General features: G+C 30.8%; 3 protein-coding genes across 3 annotated transcripts; all 3 read left to right on the plus strand.

The window, feature by feature from the left end:
• The first annotated feature begins 404 nt into the window (after positions 1–404).
• On the plus strand, positions 405–3,875 carry LOC137812972 (prefoldin subunit 6). The gene is made up of 5 exons (XM_068615235.1): positions 405–557; positions 639–709; positions 833–957; positions 2,709–2,769; positions 3,539–3,875. The coding sequence occupies exons 1-5, from the start codon at positions 482–484 to the stop codon at positions 3,593–3,595; spliced, it is 390 nt and encodes a 129-aa protein (XP_068471336.1). The 5' UTR covers positions 405–481; the 3' UTR covers positions 3,596–3,875.
• Positions 3,876–8,139: 4,264 nt separating this feature from the next.
• On the plus strand, positions 8,140–9,375 carry LOC137809838 (two-component response regulator ORR21-like). The gene is made up of 3 exons (XM_068610908.1): positions 8,140–8,481; positions 8,586–8,662; positions 8,742–9,375. The coding sequence occupies exons 1-3, from the start codon at positions 8,166–8,168 to the stop codon at positions 9,369–9,371; spliced, it is 1,023 nt and encodes a 340-aa protein (XP_068467009.1). The 5' UTR covers positions 8,140–8,165; the 3' UTR covers positions 9,372–9,375.
• Positions 9,376–11,658: 2,283 nt separating this feature from the next.
• Positions 11,659–17,216, plus strand: LOC137812964 (glutamyl-tRNA(Gln) amidotransferase subunit B, chloroplastic/mitochondrial). The gene is made up of 8 exons (XM_068615226.1): positions 11,659–12,850; positions 13,405–13,614; positions 14,618–14,758; positions 14,881–15,084; positions 15,435–15,632; positions 16,213–16,281; positions 16,613–16,729; positions 16,815–17,216. The coding sequence occupies exons 1-8, from the start codon at positions 12,224–12,226 to the stop codon at positions 16,893–16,895; spliced, it is 1,647 nt and encodes a 548-aa protein (XP_068471327.1). The 5' UTR covers positions 11,659–12,223; the 3' UTR covers positions 16,896–17,216.
• The last annotated feature ends 842 nt before the right edge of the window (positions 17,217–18,058 follow it).

The raw sequence follows: 18,058 nt of genomic DNA on the forward strand, positions 1-18,058 counted from the left end.
ATCATTTTCATATTTCATTTAAGCTTTTAGATAGTCATATCCATAAGTGAATTATGAGTTCCAGATTTTTATATCCAGAATGATGTGTTGTAAATAATGTTAAAGATCTAACTCTGAAACTCATTTATGTTTGCTTATGCGAATCTTGATATTCGAAAGTCATTTATGTTGTCCAGATAAACTTCTGAATGACGGAATCCAGAAGTGACATATTAATTTCGGATTTGTATATCCAAAACTTTATGATTTGAATTACAGATATGAATATTTAGAAGGGAAAAAGTTTTAAATTATTAAGGGCAAAACGGATATTTTGCATAGTGTATTGGGTTGGGTTTGAATTGATATGGTGCAGGGAGAATTAGCCTTGGGCTGATCTGTTTATAGTATTGGGCCGACCCAACGAGAAGAAGAAGAAGAAGAACAAAAGCAGTAGCCATGGGTGTTTTGGAACTGCCACAGAACGAAGAAGGTCGGAAACATGAGTTCGTCCAACCTCAGAGATCTTCAACGCGACTTGGAGAACAAAGCCAATGATCTCAGCAAGATTCAAAAGGGCACGCTCACTATTCTCCCTATTTATTACCTTTCTATTTGTTTTCACTGTTCTAATTCCTGCAATCAATTATTCTCTGCAGATATTGCGAAGAATCACCAAATGAGAAAGAAGTACACGATCCAGCTTGGCGAGAACGAGCTCGTCCTTAAGGTACCCTTTTTATCTTACTCAAATAAAATCATATTCTTTTTATTTGTTGTTTATGCACGGTGTTTCCTCTGCCTCTTCCTGCTCTGTTTTTGTGTTCACCGATTGTGTGTTTGTTTTAATAAGGAACTTGATTTGTTGAAAGAAGACGCAAATGTTTATAAGTTGATTGGGCCAGTACTTGTTAAGCAAGATTTGGCTGAAGCCAATGCAAATGTCCGCAAGAGAATCGAATACATCTCCGCTGAATTGTAAGCTTGTGTTTTCCTCCCTCCTATTTTTATGGGTATTAGGGTTTATTAATTGTGGTTTCAATTCACATGATTAGGTTATCATAATAACATGGTTGTGTTTCCTCGTTTAGTTAAAATATGTTGCTATTGTATGCCTCTTATTGTGAGATGAAAAGTGACCTAGTTATTCCCGAGGGATACCAGTTAACACTTTGCTGTTACTTGGAAACTACGTGAGATGAAAATGGAATGGTTTTCGAGTTCTATTATTGTTTTCCAATTGATATGATTATTATCCGTGGTTGTATAATGGGGAATCAATGAACTAATTGGTGTCCAGTCCATAGACTTGACTTTTGTAAGTTTGAAAAAAAAAAGGTAAAGTTGAGGCATCTGCTATTTTATATGAATCTATTAACATCAAGGATAAGTAACAGACTAAAAGTAGGCTGCTGTTGAATAATTGTAAGAGGTGGATTTTAGGGTACTAGGAAGTGGAAACAATAAGCACTTCTCCTAGTATTTTTTATCATTGTATGTTCTTCTATCTGGGTTTTATTGTAAAGGGCATCCAAGGGGAAGGCTGTCCAAATGGAGTTCCAACATTAGAATATAGTTGCAAACTTAATTAGCGCATAATAGGTACTAACTAATTTTAAGAACATAATACATCATAAATATCAATTTTACCGTCCTAAAGGCACTCCAACTACCTTCAGAAATTGTGGAACTGCATGTCAAGCTTTATACATGGATAGCAAACTTTTGCAGCTCTAGATGTTCATTGTTATGTGATACCATTGTGCTTGAGTTTTGTTTCTACAATGACTACTAAAAATCTTCGCATGACTTTTGAAATCTTACTTATTTCTTCCATATTTCCAACCATCATTTGTAGGAAATCATAAAGTCCTCACTTGATCAATTTATTTCAAAATCAGCTTTTAAACTAGGACTATATTTAAAGCAGTCTTTAGGTAATTATAACCCACAACTACAATGGCCTGTGTAGTTGATTGTCTCATCTTTCATTAATGAATTATAGCTGAGGAATGGGAAAAATTGAATTAGTTTCCAAAACAAAACTTTGATATTGAACATTAACCTTTGGACAATAGTAGTTTACCTTTTGTATCTTGTCTTTTTCCTGATGTATTCCTTTCCAAATGAACCCCATGGCTGTTTTTTCTTCTGAATCCACTGAATTAAGAACTTTGATCAAAGGCTTCTAACCTCCATTGACATGAAATTTCCATCCCGACACTTCTAGATTGTAGATTCCTTAACATTACTTTTCCAGTTTGAAAAGTATATCTTTGTCACTTCATAGCTTTTTGACTAGAATTGTCACAACGTATTCTATGTCTAAATTCAAGGCTATACTGGAATGAAATACTATTAGTGGGCTGTGCTTGGAATATCTAGGCACAAATAGTGTACTTTGAACATTCAGCCTATTTTTTGTTTTATTACACCTCTTTACGCAGCTGGTTCCATGCGCAAACAAAAGAGTAGGCTTGTATTAGGCAGGCAGCAAACATGCACAAATACATTACCAAATATTTTATGACATGGATAGATGCATTACCTTGTCCTGAACTTATCCTCTATGTCCTCTCTTCCCCTTATTTCTAATACTATTCATTGTTGCTGGCTTGTTTGTTTTTTTTGCCATCCTTTTCATTTTATTGTTGAGCCGGTTTTCGTTTCTTAAGGATTTTATAATTTTATTTATTGTTATCACAAATGTAATTGTCTCTGTGTGACAGGAAGCGGCTTGATGCCACTGTTCAAGATTTGGACGAGAAACAAAATAGCAAGAAAGATACGGTTTGTAACACTTTCTTCCTTTTTTTTATCTTTGATCTAGGCTTTCACATGTTTTTTGTCATTGCATCAGATATTTCATGCAGCTAAATTGCTTGTCATTTCAATATCCAAATTTCAAAATTTGTTTTATTTTAAAAATGTAATTATTACTAGGGAAATTATCAAATTACTCCAGGAATAAGTTTTTATGAAATACAGAAGTCATAAATTAAAATTGGTAACTATGTGATGTCATGTTCATGATTATTCACATCGAATTTAGATAAATTGAAAATTCATAGGTTTGTAGTCTTATAACTAACATTTACTTATTACTATATGACTGTAAGGAATAAATGAAAAACTGGTTAATTATATATGTTAATTGTTACTATGTTATATGATAAATATTAAATTAGTTCCGAAACTAGATACAATTCTTAGTGTGTAAAAAGAACTTCTGGAAAAGAATTACAGAATAATATTTGCTGGATCCTAGAGACCAAATATTCCACTGCCTAATATCATTTTGCAGATTCTCCCTCTTATCTAAGGGAGTCTTATTTCCAACTCTGTTACTTCTAGATCCTGCCCAATAAATTAAAATTAAATAAAGTGCTCATGTGCACTGTTTTGGTTGATAAAATCTTTGCTTGTGAAAGAGAACAAAAATTACGGTATATTATGGATATGTGTTATGGTCTACTTATTATGTAGTGATCCAATTTCATGCATTGGTAAAGGATTCCTATAAATGACTGATCTCCTGTTTCTTTTGTCATTCTTGCAGATACTAAAATTGCAACAAAGGATTCAATCTATTCAGTCCGGGAAAGGAAAGGCATAGTTTCTCCTCACTTATTGTTCCAGCATTGTAATTTAACTGTGCTAAGGTTGGATGTGCATTTGTATTTTGCACCTCTTCGTTTTGGACTGAAGTTGACTCTTAGGAATGAAAGAAACCGTTTGGAGATTTGAGTGGATATTGTAGTTTTGGTATCTGTTCATTTTCTTTCAAGTGTGTTCTGTTCGCAGGAAATGAAAGAAAGAATCTGTATAAATTTCTTAATTTTTGAATTATGGTAACTCCATAACATGAAATTTTAACTCTGAACACTTCTTTTTAACATGACTCTCTCTTCCCGTTTGTTAATGTGTATAAATTCAAAACAGCATATTACCTATATCTTCCGTTCACTTGTCTTGCAAACCAAACAATCTCTTTCTCTGTGAGCCTAATGCAGTCAAAACAATTTGGATTCAACTTCTTACATCCCATGAATTTCTTGTGCTGGAATGGACTTTTCAAAATGTAATTTTTATATTTTGAAAAGTCTATTGTGGAATGAAGAGGGGTGACCAGAAATTTCAAGGGTGCAAGGGAGAATCAGCCAAACAATTTTCCTCTAGAAAGTTCCCAACTAACCCATGATAGAAAAAACAAATACCATATCAACTCATTGCTTAAGAAGAAGTTGGTTTAATGATATTGAACTTTTTTTAAAGATGATATTAGAAGCTATCTTATTAGGTGTGTCTCTCTTCCTTATGCAAGTGTATCCAGTATCTAGACTTAGACTTGGGATCTGCCCTTTTTCTTCTGTTTTATATGTTGATGGGGAGCAAGTTGTTGAAGCTTAACTTTGTGAAAATTCATGTTCACAGACCACAGTTTACTTTGTGAACAAGTTGTTGAAGTTAAAATCAACTCCAAAACCATATATACATGTATACAAAATCTTAAAAAGTTCTTAGACTTCCTTATACATTATCATAATTTAATTTCTCATAAAAAAATAGATTTAATTAAGTTTCAAGTCTCTCATAAATTTAAATATTTTCAATTGATTTCTTATTAGTTTTTTTTTGGTTTCACAAGTAATCAACTTTTATATTTTTTAATTGAGTTTCTCTCATTTAATTTTTCTTTTTTAATTAGGTGACGTGATTGTCATGCATAATTTATGAAATATGAGATTTTATAATTAATATAAAATGATATTGTAGTTAGTGTAAAACGACAAATTAAATTTTATTACTTTAATTGAAATGTGTTGGCTAACAAGGTACTGTCGTTGTCACTTATATGGTGATGATGATGATGATCTCGTGACCGTTGTAGGTGATGACATATAGAAGCAATCAGGAGAATGGCGACTTTCATCATCTATATCGACAACGATAATCCTTTAGTTGTAGTAGGTGATGATGTGGAAGTCATTAGGAGTATTACAATTTTATTATAATTTTCAATGAAAGCTATAAAAGTTATTTGTTGTTTTACATTAACCATGATATCCTTTTATAGTAACCAACAAATCTCAATTTTTTTAGCATGTGGAGATAAGTAAGTAAAACACAATCATGTCACCAAGCTAACCTTCACATCATTTCATTAATAAAAAAATTAAACAACAAAAGTTAATTGAAAAATATAAAAAAAAATTAAGTACTCAATAAATCAAATATATTTTAATAGATATCAATTGAAAATACAGGAATTTGAAATTTAATTAAACAAAAAAAATCATAGTAAAATTAAAATCATAACACAACTAAATAGATATAAACTAATATTTTAATTAAATATAAATATATTTTATATATAAATAAATGCAACCATTACTACTAACAAGACATAACAAACATCCACATATAATATAATGAATATATGCAATGTTTAAATTCAAGACTATACTAAAAAGAAATACGCTAGAAATGTTTACACTTCTTCTTGAGAATTGGTAATTCTCACTTTCAACTAACTATATGAATTGATTATTCACCCTATGATATTTTGTTTGGATGTTTCTTAATTAATCTCTTAATTTAATATTTAGATCACATATAGATAATATTTCCATGATAATGATGATTGACAAGTATAAAAACATCATAATTATAATCAATAATCAATGCACAAACACAATGATCAATCAATCACATTAAAAACTTAATGACTTATAATCAATCACACTATTCACAATTTATCGTCATTAAAACACATTATATCTCACATCATCAAATAATCTCTTTAAAAAATTTCAATCATTTTTATTTTATAAAAATAAATTAAAGATATTATTTTGAAAGAAAATTATTTCGTTGATTCAGTCAATTGAGGAGAAAAAATTAAGAAAATATTTTGATTGCTTCAGTTCTCAATTTGGACATGTTCTAATTTTATTGGTAAATTTAACAAGTATTCTAAGCGATTTAAAATTCACTGAACTAATCAAGATTTGATAATATATTTCCTCTTTTAATGAGATCCAAAATCAAGAGTTATACCTAATCTTTCCAAAGAAACTTCAAATCATAACTTAATCAATTCTCTCAAATAAAATTATTTGAATTAACATTTTATAAAATGAGAAATTCTAATGCAGGTTCTATTTTATAATTTGGACCACAGTTCAAAATTTTACTTTAGAATTAACATTTTATGCTTTAAAACTTTTGGAAATAACATTATATATATGTTAGGTGAGTTCTATATGACTAGACTTAAAAGAAAATGTGAAAAATAAACTTTGGTGTGTTATTTAAATTTAATAAAATTTATATTAATACATTGATTGTATTTATTAATAAAAATCAAGTATGGAGAACAACTTTGTTTCATAGAATGCATCAAAATAAATTTCAAGACTAATTCAAGAAAAATTATCAAAACCAACATATACATAACAAGTTTGTTTTATATGAAATAATAAGAAGGTTTATTCAAACATAGTATCAAAACATTTAAATTAGTAACTTATCTATATAACTACATTTAATATATGGTTATCAAAACACAGGAAAATATATTAATGGTAATTTTTCCTTTTTATAGTATCAAATTAACAAACAGCTTTGCCCAATGTTTAAATCAAGAATGTTTTTTCAGTTAGAAAATTAATAATTAATCATATTTCAGTTTTTCAACTATTTCAGGAAACCAAGTACATTACTCAACATCAAATCTTCCAAAATATTAACTGTCCATTCCTCTAAATTTATTAACATATTTATTATTCCTCTAAATTTTACTACGTAGAATTTTTTTTATCTAAATTAAATTTTAATATTTTAATTATTTATAGTTATATATAACTTTATAAAGACTTTTAGTTATATAAATATAAACCTTAATTCATTTATAAATTTATTTTTTAATAACTTAATACTATTAAAAAATCATTAAATAGAAACTAATTTTAGAGATTAAAAATAATTAGTTGTTATATTTACTTAATTGGAACTAAAAAAATTATTAATTTCTAAATTAGTTTCTATTATTGATAAATAGTTTATAAATTAGTATTTAATTAGGTACCAAAGTTTATAGTAATATGATAGAATTAATTTGTTTTTCAATGAAGTAATTTGGGAAACCAACCAATCACTAAATTTTTAGAATTTGAAAGTTGGTAACTTAATTCAGTTTCTTAAAAAGGTTCTGTATTACTTTATTTATAAAGTTTTTGAATATCAGTTTCGGCATTTATTAAATTAACCGAATTAGAATTTTTTTTTTCATTTTTTTAAAAAATTGGCATTCTATATTTTATAAATTTGTATTTATGTATAACCTATAATCTATAACAGTATATAATAATTATGTAAAAAATGAAAATAATTAAATAAATAAAAACATTATGGATGAAAAAAAAACAGAAAAAAAAACTAAAAGTAACTAGAGTAGTTAGGTACCATCTTAAATAAAATAAAAATCAATAAATATTAATTTATTAAGGTGTGAATGGTATGTTTGTAGTGTTAAAGATAATATATCACCAAAACCTTAAGGGGCTGAATTTGAATTATAAATTACCCACCAAAAACCTGTTTCTTTCAGTTGCTTTCTTCTCTGCATTCTCTCTGTTCTCTGCATTCTCCATTCTCCATTGTAAGGTTATTCTAAGGTTACAGTGTGAAGCCATGGCCCAAATTTCTTCTCCTGCAATCGCCACTCAGCACACACTTCCAGTCTCACCAATGCTTAATGTTCTTGTCATTGACAGTGACCTCAGTGTTCTTGAATACATCACCAAAGCATGCACCCACTCTTCTTATCAAGGTAATATTCTACTCATAACTATTTCTGAAAAAGAAAGATTCATTCTTTTTTGTTATGTTGACGTTTGTTTTTGAGTTTTGTGCAGTTATACCATGCTCTGAATCTCTGCCTGCTGCCAATTTTTTGCGGGAAAGAAAGGAGCTCATTCATCTCATACTCATTGAGGTTCACATGCCATTGATGGATGGCTATGAATTCCTGCAATTCGTCAAACAAGAACAGATCAATGTTCCTCTCGTCTGTATGTAACACTTGTTTATATTTTCACTCAAGTTTTCATTCATAAAGAATAATTTTAATGAAGTGTTTGTAATTTGCAGTGATGTCCACGGATAATAATAATGCTTCTGTGATGAAGGCCATTGAAGTTGGAGCTTGTGATTATTGGAACAAACCCTTGGAGGAGAAAAGGATCGTGAATATGTGGGCATATGTTCTGAAGAGCAGCACGAGTGAGGATACGAAGCAAAAAGATATTGGTAGCCAGAAAGATGATGACAGAAGAAGAGTGAAGAGTGATAATTCTGAATTTGCTTCATCTGTTGTTGATTTTGATGTTGGTGAATCAAAGAATGCTAATCCACCCTCAAGAAAGAAGAAGCGCATAGTATGGTCAACAGAACTGCATGAGTTGTTTCTCATTGCCATGGACAAAGCTGGAGGGGAAGGTATGACTCTTCCACAATTCTTTCTCTCTGTTCTTCAATATCTGTATTTCTTTCTTTGGTGGTATTCACAGTTTTGTTTTTATTGCTTGATTATTTTCTTTCAGATGCCGTGCCCAAGAAAATTCTTGAAGCTATGAACGTTCCAGGTTTGGAAAGAGGACACGTTGCAAGTCATCTGCAGGTTAGTTTCTACCTTCAATTGATGTTATAGTTTCATAGTGGTTGAGTTATTGTGATTGAAGTGAATTTTTGATTGGCAGAAACACAGAAAATATTTGAGAAAGAAGAAAGAGATGGAGATGTCATTGGCTTCAGGGAACACAGAACCTGAAAGAATCCACTTGCAATCTTCTACTTCACTCACAGATTTTCATCATCCTGGTTTCACAGGCAACATGGGACCAAAAGGAGAGCAACATTTTCCTGCAGAAGAAGCTTTGGCACATCATCAAAATTCTCCTTTAGCAACCTTTTCCAACATGGCCATGGCTGAGAATTCTCCACTGTTCATGAGAAATATTATGCAGCAGTATCATCATCAAATTCATCCATTCAACTTTCACTCATCTTCCATCACAATTTCCGGAAATCCAGCTTTTGTTCCCCAGAATTACAACTCTGGCATCAACATGAATAATGGGTTAACATCACTCCAATCAATCCAAGGTGGAAACAGCATAGGTGAAGTGATTCAGAATCAAGATACTACTGGAGCTTCTGTTTATTACCCACAAAGTCAAAATGCAGGTTTGTCAAGTTATGCTGTGAGATATTCTGATGCAACTGAGTTCAGCAGCCAAAGTCTCTCCACAGATATTGATAATGCAACAACTGAGGAGCAGCTAATTCTATTAACAATGGATGAAAGCATCACAAGGCCTGCGTCTTAATCTTCTCATTCTTCACTTAATTGAATATTAGGAAAGTTTGTAACTTACTTCTGACAGTCTGCAGTATTTTTCTTTATGAATGTGTGATTAGTTTATCTCAGTGTTGACCTTTCTCTCTGTATATGGAGAATATTTAGGGTTTGGTTGCATAGTTGCTAAAATTGTACTGTTTGAATGATAGATGTTATGTTTATAGTAGGTTATTGTTATCATAAATTATACTAAGCATCAGTTTTATATTTGCATGTTGTGAGATTCAATTTCGTTTGAGTAGTTAGAAAAAATATTGAGAATATAAATGGAAAGAGATAAAAGATAACATAATTTCTCTTGTTATCATAAATTTTGTTGTTTGAGAATATAAGAAAGAAAAAAACTAAAATGATTAAAAAATTAAAATTCAGAGAAAATAAAAACATACAGAATTTCTGTTATTTTCTTATTTTCTTATCATAAACTTTTGTTGTTTTCAAAATATAATAAATAATTAAGTAAATAGTTTTTAATTGATTGTATAACTAATATTAGTAGTAGTTAATACTTTAAATATTAGAAAAATACAAGTTTTCCTTGGTTTATATTTCTACTTTTTTAATAATTTTTCATTAAAATTTAATTTAGATACAGATATTACGTGTAGTAGATTGAAGGTGTGAAATATGAGCAGAAACTGAACATTATTTATTTATATTTATAAATATTTTCAAAACTAATCACTTGTAGATTTAATTGGTTTAATGTAAAAGATAAATTTCAAAAATATTAAGTGTTACAAAGAAATAAGTGAAGTGCAGAAAGAAACTACCATGGATCACGTGGGCCTAGAAGGCCCAATAGCTTGCATGTTTTCTTCCTCAAAAATTTCCCTTCCATGTAAAACCTACACAATTTTCGCCATTGCTGATGGGAGCTTCAACTGTTGTGCCAAAATAAAATTGAGGTAACTAAGTTCTTCTATTAATGTTTCTTTCTTCTATTAATGTTTGTTGAAAACTTTTTGCAAAGTGAATCGTTTTAGAATAAAAGCAGACAAATCAGTTTTGTTTATTCATATTAGTTTTGGTTTTATAGAACTTCCCTTGGAACTGTTTCCATTTTTTTATATGAAATTGTTCGACTTTTATATAACTACTGTTTTTTGGGCGTTTCTTTTTATACCCTACATTTTTCTTCCTGCACCCCAAGATTTTTTAAAATGCTAAAATTAATCTTGCTACTTTTATTTGAAAAGGTACCGTTAAAGGGTTTATAGGTTTCCAGAATGTGGGTTTCGCGAAATTCATGGTGGATATTGAATGCATTTTTCTTTACTTATGGAATGTATTTGTTAAACTTCATTCCTAATCAATTTTAGGATTCATTGGAAAATAAAAACATAAACATTCTTATGCAATCGCTAAAACTTGGTTTTCATATGTAGTTATGAGGTTGTAATCGAATTCATAAATTAATATGTACACATATATTGTGACTATTATAAATGCAGAAGAACAAATTCACTCATGATTGTGTAAGAACTAATTTCATCACGTTTTAAAATAATAATATAAACAATGTGTAGCTTCATCAAATTAAAAAACAAAAATGCAACTAAAAACATAAAATATATAAATAATCACCATCGTCCATGTCATTGTTTATATACATACACGCACATCATACAAATGGGTCACATGATTTTTATAAGTTGTCAACAATAACCCATTCAGTTTAATATTATACTTCGGGTGTTTCTTCTACATCCCATTAATATTCTACAATCTAGTGGACGAGTCATAGTTGACTGCTTATTGATTTATGAATTCGATTACAATCTCATAACTATATATAAAGATCAAACTTTGGCGATTGGATATAAATGTTTATGTTTATGTTTTTCAATAAGTCTTAAAATTGATTAATAATGAAGTTCAACAAATCCTTCGACACTGTACATACTTCTACAAATTAACATCTTATCATGAAATTTTAATAAATTATTGAAAACCACAACCAAACATCAAAAGTTAAAAAATGCATTCGAGATCCATCAATCCATAAGTCAAAAAAATGCATTCCGAATCTAATTCATAAGTAAAGAAATACATTTTGGATTCACCAATCCATAAGTAAAAAAAAATGCATTCCAAATCTATCAATCCATAAGTCAAAAGAAATGTATTCCATATTCACCAACCCATAAATATTCTAGAACCCAATTTCCAAAAATCTATAAACACCTCTTTTCAAATAAATATGATAAGGCTAGTTTTGGTACTCTAAAATGCAGTGGTGTAGGAAAAAAAATGTTGGGTGCAGAAGAAACGACCTGTTGTTTTTTTCCTTGTGCCTTTTTTACTTGGATTTTGAAAAGTGTGATTGTTTTAATTTTTGTTTTCTCTTAATCATTCTAGCGTACAAGTTAAAATATTAATTACATAAATAAACTTGAAACATAAGCATTTACTAAAAAAACATTGTTTTGAAAAACTAATTCATTCTTTTATATTTTAAGTATGGATGGTTATCCTTAGTTACTAAATAAATATTTTGCATCCTATTTTTTGTTTCTTGAAATTTATTTTTAGTATTTACTTTTTGTTTTTTTAAACATTAATTTTGTTATTCTAAACGATGCGTTTCAGGGTTTAAGGCTGACACTGGGTTATCACCATCTTTGTCTTCCTCATTCATCCTTGGCCAAGAACGCAGATTAGTCATCACTGTGGGTGAGCACCCAGCAGATTGGGAAAATAATATGCAAATTTTGAGCACAATTTTTCTTCGTTGTTGAGAACAGGACAACATTTGTGGGTGCGAATTTTGATTTCTAAGGTTATTTTGCTACTTCATCTTTTCTAATAACTCCCGAAATGGCTTCTGCAATATTCAGAAGCCTTCAAGTTCACCCCTTTCTGCTTTATCCAACAACATTACTCAGACGAAGAAATGGGGTTTATCATTTGACGACGAAAGCCACACAATCCCAAACAGACACCCAACCGCGGCAACCTCAGACCAAGGTTTCAACAAGCAGCACCCAGTCCAAAAAACTTGACAAAATTCCAAAAAACTATGAAGCCATCATTGGCATTGAAACACATGTTCAGCTCTCCACTCTGACCAAAGCCTTCTGTGGTTGCCCTTACCATTATGGTTCTCCACCCAACAGCAGCATTTGCCCCATTTGCATGGGCTTGCCTGGTGCTTTGCCTGTTTTGAACTCCAAAGTCATTGAGTTTGCTGTCAAGTTGGGCCTTGCTCTTAACTGCAACTTGGCTTTCAACTCCAAGTTTGATAGGAAGCAGTATTTCTACCCCGACCTTCCAAAAGGGTATCAAATTTCTCAGTTTGATGTGCCAATTGCTTCAGCTGGTTTTGTTGATGTGGATATTCCAGTTGAGTTTGGTGGGGGCCACAAGAGGTTTGGCATTACAAGGGTTCACATGGAAGAGGATGCAGGAAAGCTGCTACATGCAGAGAATGGAAATTACTCACAGGTTTTGTTTCTTTACCATTATTTCAGTTTGCAAGTTGCAATCTTATTTAGCTTCTGTTTGGATAAATCTTCTTTGTAAGTACTTATAAGAGGGGGGAAATAAGATAAAATGAATTTTTTAACTTAATTTATAAGTTAAATATTGTCTTATGCAGAATTTGAAATCAACTTGTGATGAAACTAAGAGAGAAGTTCTAGAATAACCTGTTTATTAATTAATTTTAACTTAAGAAAAAATTTAAGTTATATTACTTTCTTATTTTCTTCTCTTGTATACATTAATATTGGGAAGTTCATTCAAACGTAACCTTAATATGTTTATTTTATATGTTTTATTTTATATCCAAGTTTAAGGAACCCTTTCATTGTGTACCATTTGACAGACTGAATTTATGTTTACCTGGGCAAATCTTTGTACTGGATCAATTTTGACATATTTCTTTGATGAATAATTCTTATTTTGAAACACATTTAATAGTCAGTTCCATTCATCCTCCACTCATTGACATGAATTAATTACCAAAGATTGTTAAAGTTAGAGGTGTTTCATCACAGGTTGATCTTAATAGGGCAGGGGTACCTTTGCTTGAGATAGTTTCTGAGCCTGATATGAGAAATGGTATTGAAGCAGCAGAATATGCTGCAGAAATACAGAGGTTGGTGCGGTATTTGGGAGTGAGCAATGGCAATATGCAAGAAGGTTCTCTTCGTTGTGATGTAAATGTATCAATACGACCTATTGGGCAATCAAAGTTTGGGACTAAGGTATCTAGCTATTTCTTCTATATAAATAGTTAAAGGATTTTTAAACACCAATTATTGGACTTCTGAAATTGGCACTTTGTTAAATTGTTAGGAAGCTTGTCAAAATTGCATGTTGTTTGTTGATACTCGCCAATGTTATCCCTACTCTAATTAGTCATTGTTACGAGAGAATCTTGGTTCGAGTTGAGTTTTCTCCCTGCAATCATAAGAATGGAAGATATTAAGAATATAGTTTACAGTTAATCTTGTACTACCAGACATAAAAATATTCTTTTCAACAAAACAAACTCAGAATGAGTTTTTGGGTGTCAATTCTTGATCAGTTCTGTTTGAACCAAAGCGTAGCTTGTTTGAGCATGATGATATTTTTGGGTACTCCCCCTCTCTACCTTTTTTAAATATATAAGAGATGGAATGTGCTACACTTAACTCCATTATAATGTAAATGAAATTGGCGAGCAATTCTTAACAAGCTTTCCATGGGGTATATTCACTCTCAGAGAGATGAGTGTGATTTAGCCTTACATCTTTAAAAACCATTTGTCGAAAGACCTTTTTGTTTTGATGTCTTGTGAAATAGTTGTCTTTGTAAGCAATAAAACAAAATGTAAAATTTTAGGTTTTACTTACCTTGATTGCATGCCATATTCTCAATAAATGTATGCAATTACTTTACTTTCTTCTACTTAGGTAGTTGTCTGTAGTCCGAAATTATCAATGTGGTTTTCTGTTCTGTAGGAAAACAATTACTTGCACAGAATTTTGGGTTTCTATAAATTAACCTCAAAGAATGAAATAAAGAGTAATTGCTACAAGCAGTTCTCTCGTGGATGAGAAAATTGAGTATGATCATATTATTGCAAAATCCTATTAAAAAAAATGGCCTGGTCCTTGCCTTGCAGGAATGAAATGCCAAAGTCTCCTACGTTTTATTGCAGTGCAGTATGAACGCATACAATATATTACAGATTTAGCAACTAATATGGTCAATTGTTACTGGCAGGTTGAAATAAAAAATTTGAACTCATTTTCTTCAGTGAGCAGAGCAATTGATTTTGAAATTGCAAGGCAGGTGCAACTCCATAGTCAAGGCCAGGAAGATCAGATAGTACAAGAAACTCGGTTATGGGAAGAAGGCTCTCAGGTTAGTGCTATAATGTGTTCTTATATTTTTGTTTATATTGTAGTGTAGCAAGTGCAAGATTGTGTTTTCCTTTTTCTCTCTTCAGACTAGTATTCATAAATAACTTTTGTTATTCTGTTTAGAGAACAATTACAATGAGGAAAAAGGAAGGGCTTGCTGATTATCGATATTTTCCAGAACCAGACCTGCCGGCAGTAATTCTTGCTCAGGAATATGTTGATGATATAATAAAGTCTTTACCAGAGCTTCCAGAAATTAAGCGGAGAAGATATGAGCAGATGGGTTTAAGCATGCAAGATGTTCTTTTCCTGGCTAATGATAAAAATGTGAGTTCTCTGTGGTTATAACACATTGCAAGACTTGCATTAAATAATAAACCTAATGAATGACAACCCTACATGTGTCATGTCCAATATTTTAGAAAAGCAAGTAATATGAAAAAGGAATGTTTTTAGGCCCATCCAATAAAAGTAAAATTCCTTAGGCTATCAAATTGTCACAAGCTGAAATACAAACTCAAAAGCTGACTAGATATTTGCAAACTATAGTGCTCATTAATACAAGTAGGATCGCAAACACGATTGACAGTGTTAGAAAGCTAAATAGTAGATACCAGTAAAGTGTATTACAAAATGGTCTAATGTGAATTTTTTCTTCTTCTGAATTGATGTATTAGATTGCAGAATTTTTTGATGCAACTCTTGCAAAAGGTGCTGATCCAAAGCTAGTTGCCAACTGGATAATGAGTGATATCGCTGCTTTCATGAAAAATGAAAAGTTGACCATAAACGAAATAAGGCTTACACCTGAAGAGTTGTCTGAGTTGATAGCTTCCATCAAAGGTGGAACCATTAGTGGCAAGATTGGAAAGGAGGTATGTTTGCTCTGGCACTAATGAGTGGTGCATAGTACTCCAAGCTTCCTGGATTCTTACACAATTTTGAAACATTAAGCTGCTCTACCTTCTTGTTTCTCACTAATTTGTTCATATACTTTACTACATTGGGAAGTCAGTTGTGTTAGTATATTCTAACTATGGACCAAGCCAAGTGTGGGAATTCATTTATAAATATGTTGATCTCTGAAGTCTAATTCGGGCTTTAATCATCATTAAACTTCAATATTTTGTTCCTGTCAAAAACATGTCCTATTATTATGCCTATATATCAATGTGTCATGTAAATATGGTAATTAGGAAACTTGGATCTTTGATTTATTACACTCATTTTGTTACCATCAAGTTTGAAATATAGTTATGAGACAGTTTTCAGCATATGCTTCTCTTTGTTCTCTCCATGGTTCCATCCTTATCTGCATGCATGTTTAGACTTTGAATAAAACTGTCTCAATGAAGTGGAAAATTAGAAAAGACAATTAGGCAGTTGTGGCTGAATTATATAAATTTGGGCTTATGTTGCATTCTGTATTTTTTCAATTTGTTCATTTGTTTGCAGGTGCTATTTGAGCTATTAGCCAAGGGAGGAACTGTTAAGGAACTCATAGAAAAAAAAGACTTGGTTCAGGTAAGTTGTAGGATTAACCATTACTGAAGATTTTACTGCGTTGTGTGTTTTAGACTAAATTCAGCAAGGGGACAACATAAATTCTTTGATATTGAAGCATAATGTTGCCAGCTTATGAGTCCAAATGCAAATTTAGCAACTATATTGGATTGTTCAGATTGTGGTGTTTGAGATTTTATTGAGTTTTAATTTTTTTTTCAAAAGAAAAACTTGAATTGGTCTGAACATTTAATGTGAAACCTCTGCTCTGAGGCTGCATCTTTGGCATTGGTTGTTGATGTTGAGAAAGAATGAAAAAGTTGGAACTGGCTTTTGCCTTTGGAAATGACAGATAGTAGATCCTGTTGAAATTGAAAAAATGGTGGAGAAAGTGATTGCGGAGAATCCTAAACAAGTGGAGCAATATAGAGGAGGCAAAACTAAACTACAAGGTTTTTTCGCGGGCCAGGTATGTTTTTAGGGGCAGTTGTAGAAGTGGAAGAAATTTTTTATGTTTGTCCAAATCTCAGTAACTTGTGTTTGTCCAAATGCAGGTAATGAAATTATCTAAAGGCAAGGCAAATCCTGGTCTCCTAAACAGGATCCTCCTGGAGAAATTGAGTTCCAACAGCTGATGATAATAGATTGTTATTATTTCCAACTTGTTAAGTGGTGATCTTTGATAAAACTAATTGGAAATGACAAGTGATGCTGAAAAGTTCTTGTGTTGTTCATTTCTAGCCCAATTAATTGGTTCTATTGGGTACATATTTTAGCTGATTTTTAAAAATAAACCGTGTATATTTTGAGTTCTAAAAGTGGTATGGTATAGGATTTCTGCTTCAACGATTGAGACACAAGCATTATATGCGATGCTTTATAAGGATAAGTTTTCCAAAAGCATGTGATTTATATTTACATTTCCAATAAAATTATGGCTTAAAAGTTTCTTTGCATATCTCATGTATTTGGATTATGTAACGAGTATATTTTGGTGTTATTCTATTGTCAAAACAATATCAAGAGCATAAATATTTGGTTTCATTATCATCCATATCCATAATTTAGCAATGTTTTTTGTGATCTATAGACTAGTTTCTGTATTACAATATACTTAAGAATATATATATATATATATATATATATATATATATTTAAGTATGAAAATCAGTATATATTTGTAAAGGCAAACAAGTTCGGGAGTGTTTGGTTAGGCTGTGCAGTGAAGAAAGAAAACTCGTGTAAATTGTTCACTTGAAAGCTACATCCTGTCTTATTTATCTTTCTACATTTTTTTTTCAAATTTTCTTTGTCTTCTCACAATGCAATTACGGATTGTAAGAGAACGAGTGCAAGTTTGATAATTTTATCCCTCTTCTTGAAATAAAGATTTATCTTAATCAGTATGAAATTTTTATTTTATTCTTGTCAAATAATAAGTATATTTATATTCATATTTAAATTAGTTTTTTATTTTTTATACTAATAAAGATTATAATACATTATCAAAGAAATTAAAGTAATCATAATAAAAAAAATAGAATTGCATATTTTTTTCTTTTGAACTTAAATCTATGTTGGATGCTCGTCAAAAGGATATTTATGACAACAAGTTAATCTATTATAGTAAAAGAAATAAAAGTACATTTGTTAGAATGATTAAGAGAATATTTTTTTAAAACTATCACACTTTTCAAAATCCAAGTAAAAAAGGCACAAGGAAAACAACAGTAGTTATATAAAAGTCGAACAATTTCATATCAAAAAATGGAAACAGTTCCAAGGGAAGTTCTATAAA

The sequence above is a fragment of the Phaseolus vulgaris genome, chromosome 2, assembly GCF_000499845.2.
Source record: "Phaseolus vulgaris cultivar G19833 chromosome 2, P. vulgaris v2.0, whole genome shotgun sequence".
Taxonomy (NCBI): Eukaryota; Viridiplantae; Streptophyta; class Magnoliopsida; order Fabales; family Fabaceae; genus Phaseolus; species Phaseolus vulgaris.

Bases quoted from the DNA above. Each gene is read 5' to 3' on its own strand.
- LOC137812964 (XM_068615226.1), top strand. From the start codon at position 12,224: ATGGCTTCTGCAATATTCAGAAGCCTTCAAGTTCACCCCTTTCTGCTT. The intron at 12,851-13,404 runs GTTTTGTTTCTT...GTTTCATCACAG, and splicing joins AGAATGGAAATTACTCACAG to GTTGATCTTAATAGGGCAGG. The intron at 16,730-16,814 runs GTATGTTTTTAG...GTCCAAATGCAG, and splicing joins AAGGTTTTTTCGCGGGCCAG to GTAATGAAATTATCTAAAGG.
- LOC137809838 (XM_068610908.1), top strand. From the start codon at position 8,166: ATGAAGGCCATTGAAGTTGGAGCTTGTGATTATTGGAACAAACCCTTG. The intron at 8,482-8,585 runs GTATGACTCTTC...ATTTTCTTTCAG, and splicing joins GGACAAAGCTGGAGGGGAAG to ATGCCGTGCCCAAGAAAATT. The intron at 8,663-8,741 runs GTTAGTTTCTAC...TTTGATTGGCAG, and splicing joins ACGTTGCAAGTCATCTGCAG to AAACACAGAAAATATTTGAG.
- LOC137812972 (XM_068615235.1), top strand. From the start codon at position 482: ATGAGTTCGTCCAACCTCAGAGATCTTCAACGCGACTTGGAGAACAAA. The intron at 958-2,708 runs GTAAGCTTGTGT...TCTGTGTGACAG, and splicing joins GAATACATCTCCGCTGAATT to GAAGCGGCTTGATGCCACTG. The intron at 2,770-3,538 runs GTTTGTAACACT...TCATTCTTGCAG, and splicing joins AAAATAGCAAGAAAGATACG to ATACTAAAATTGCAACAAAG.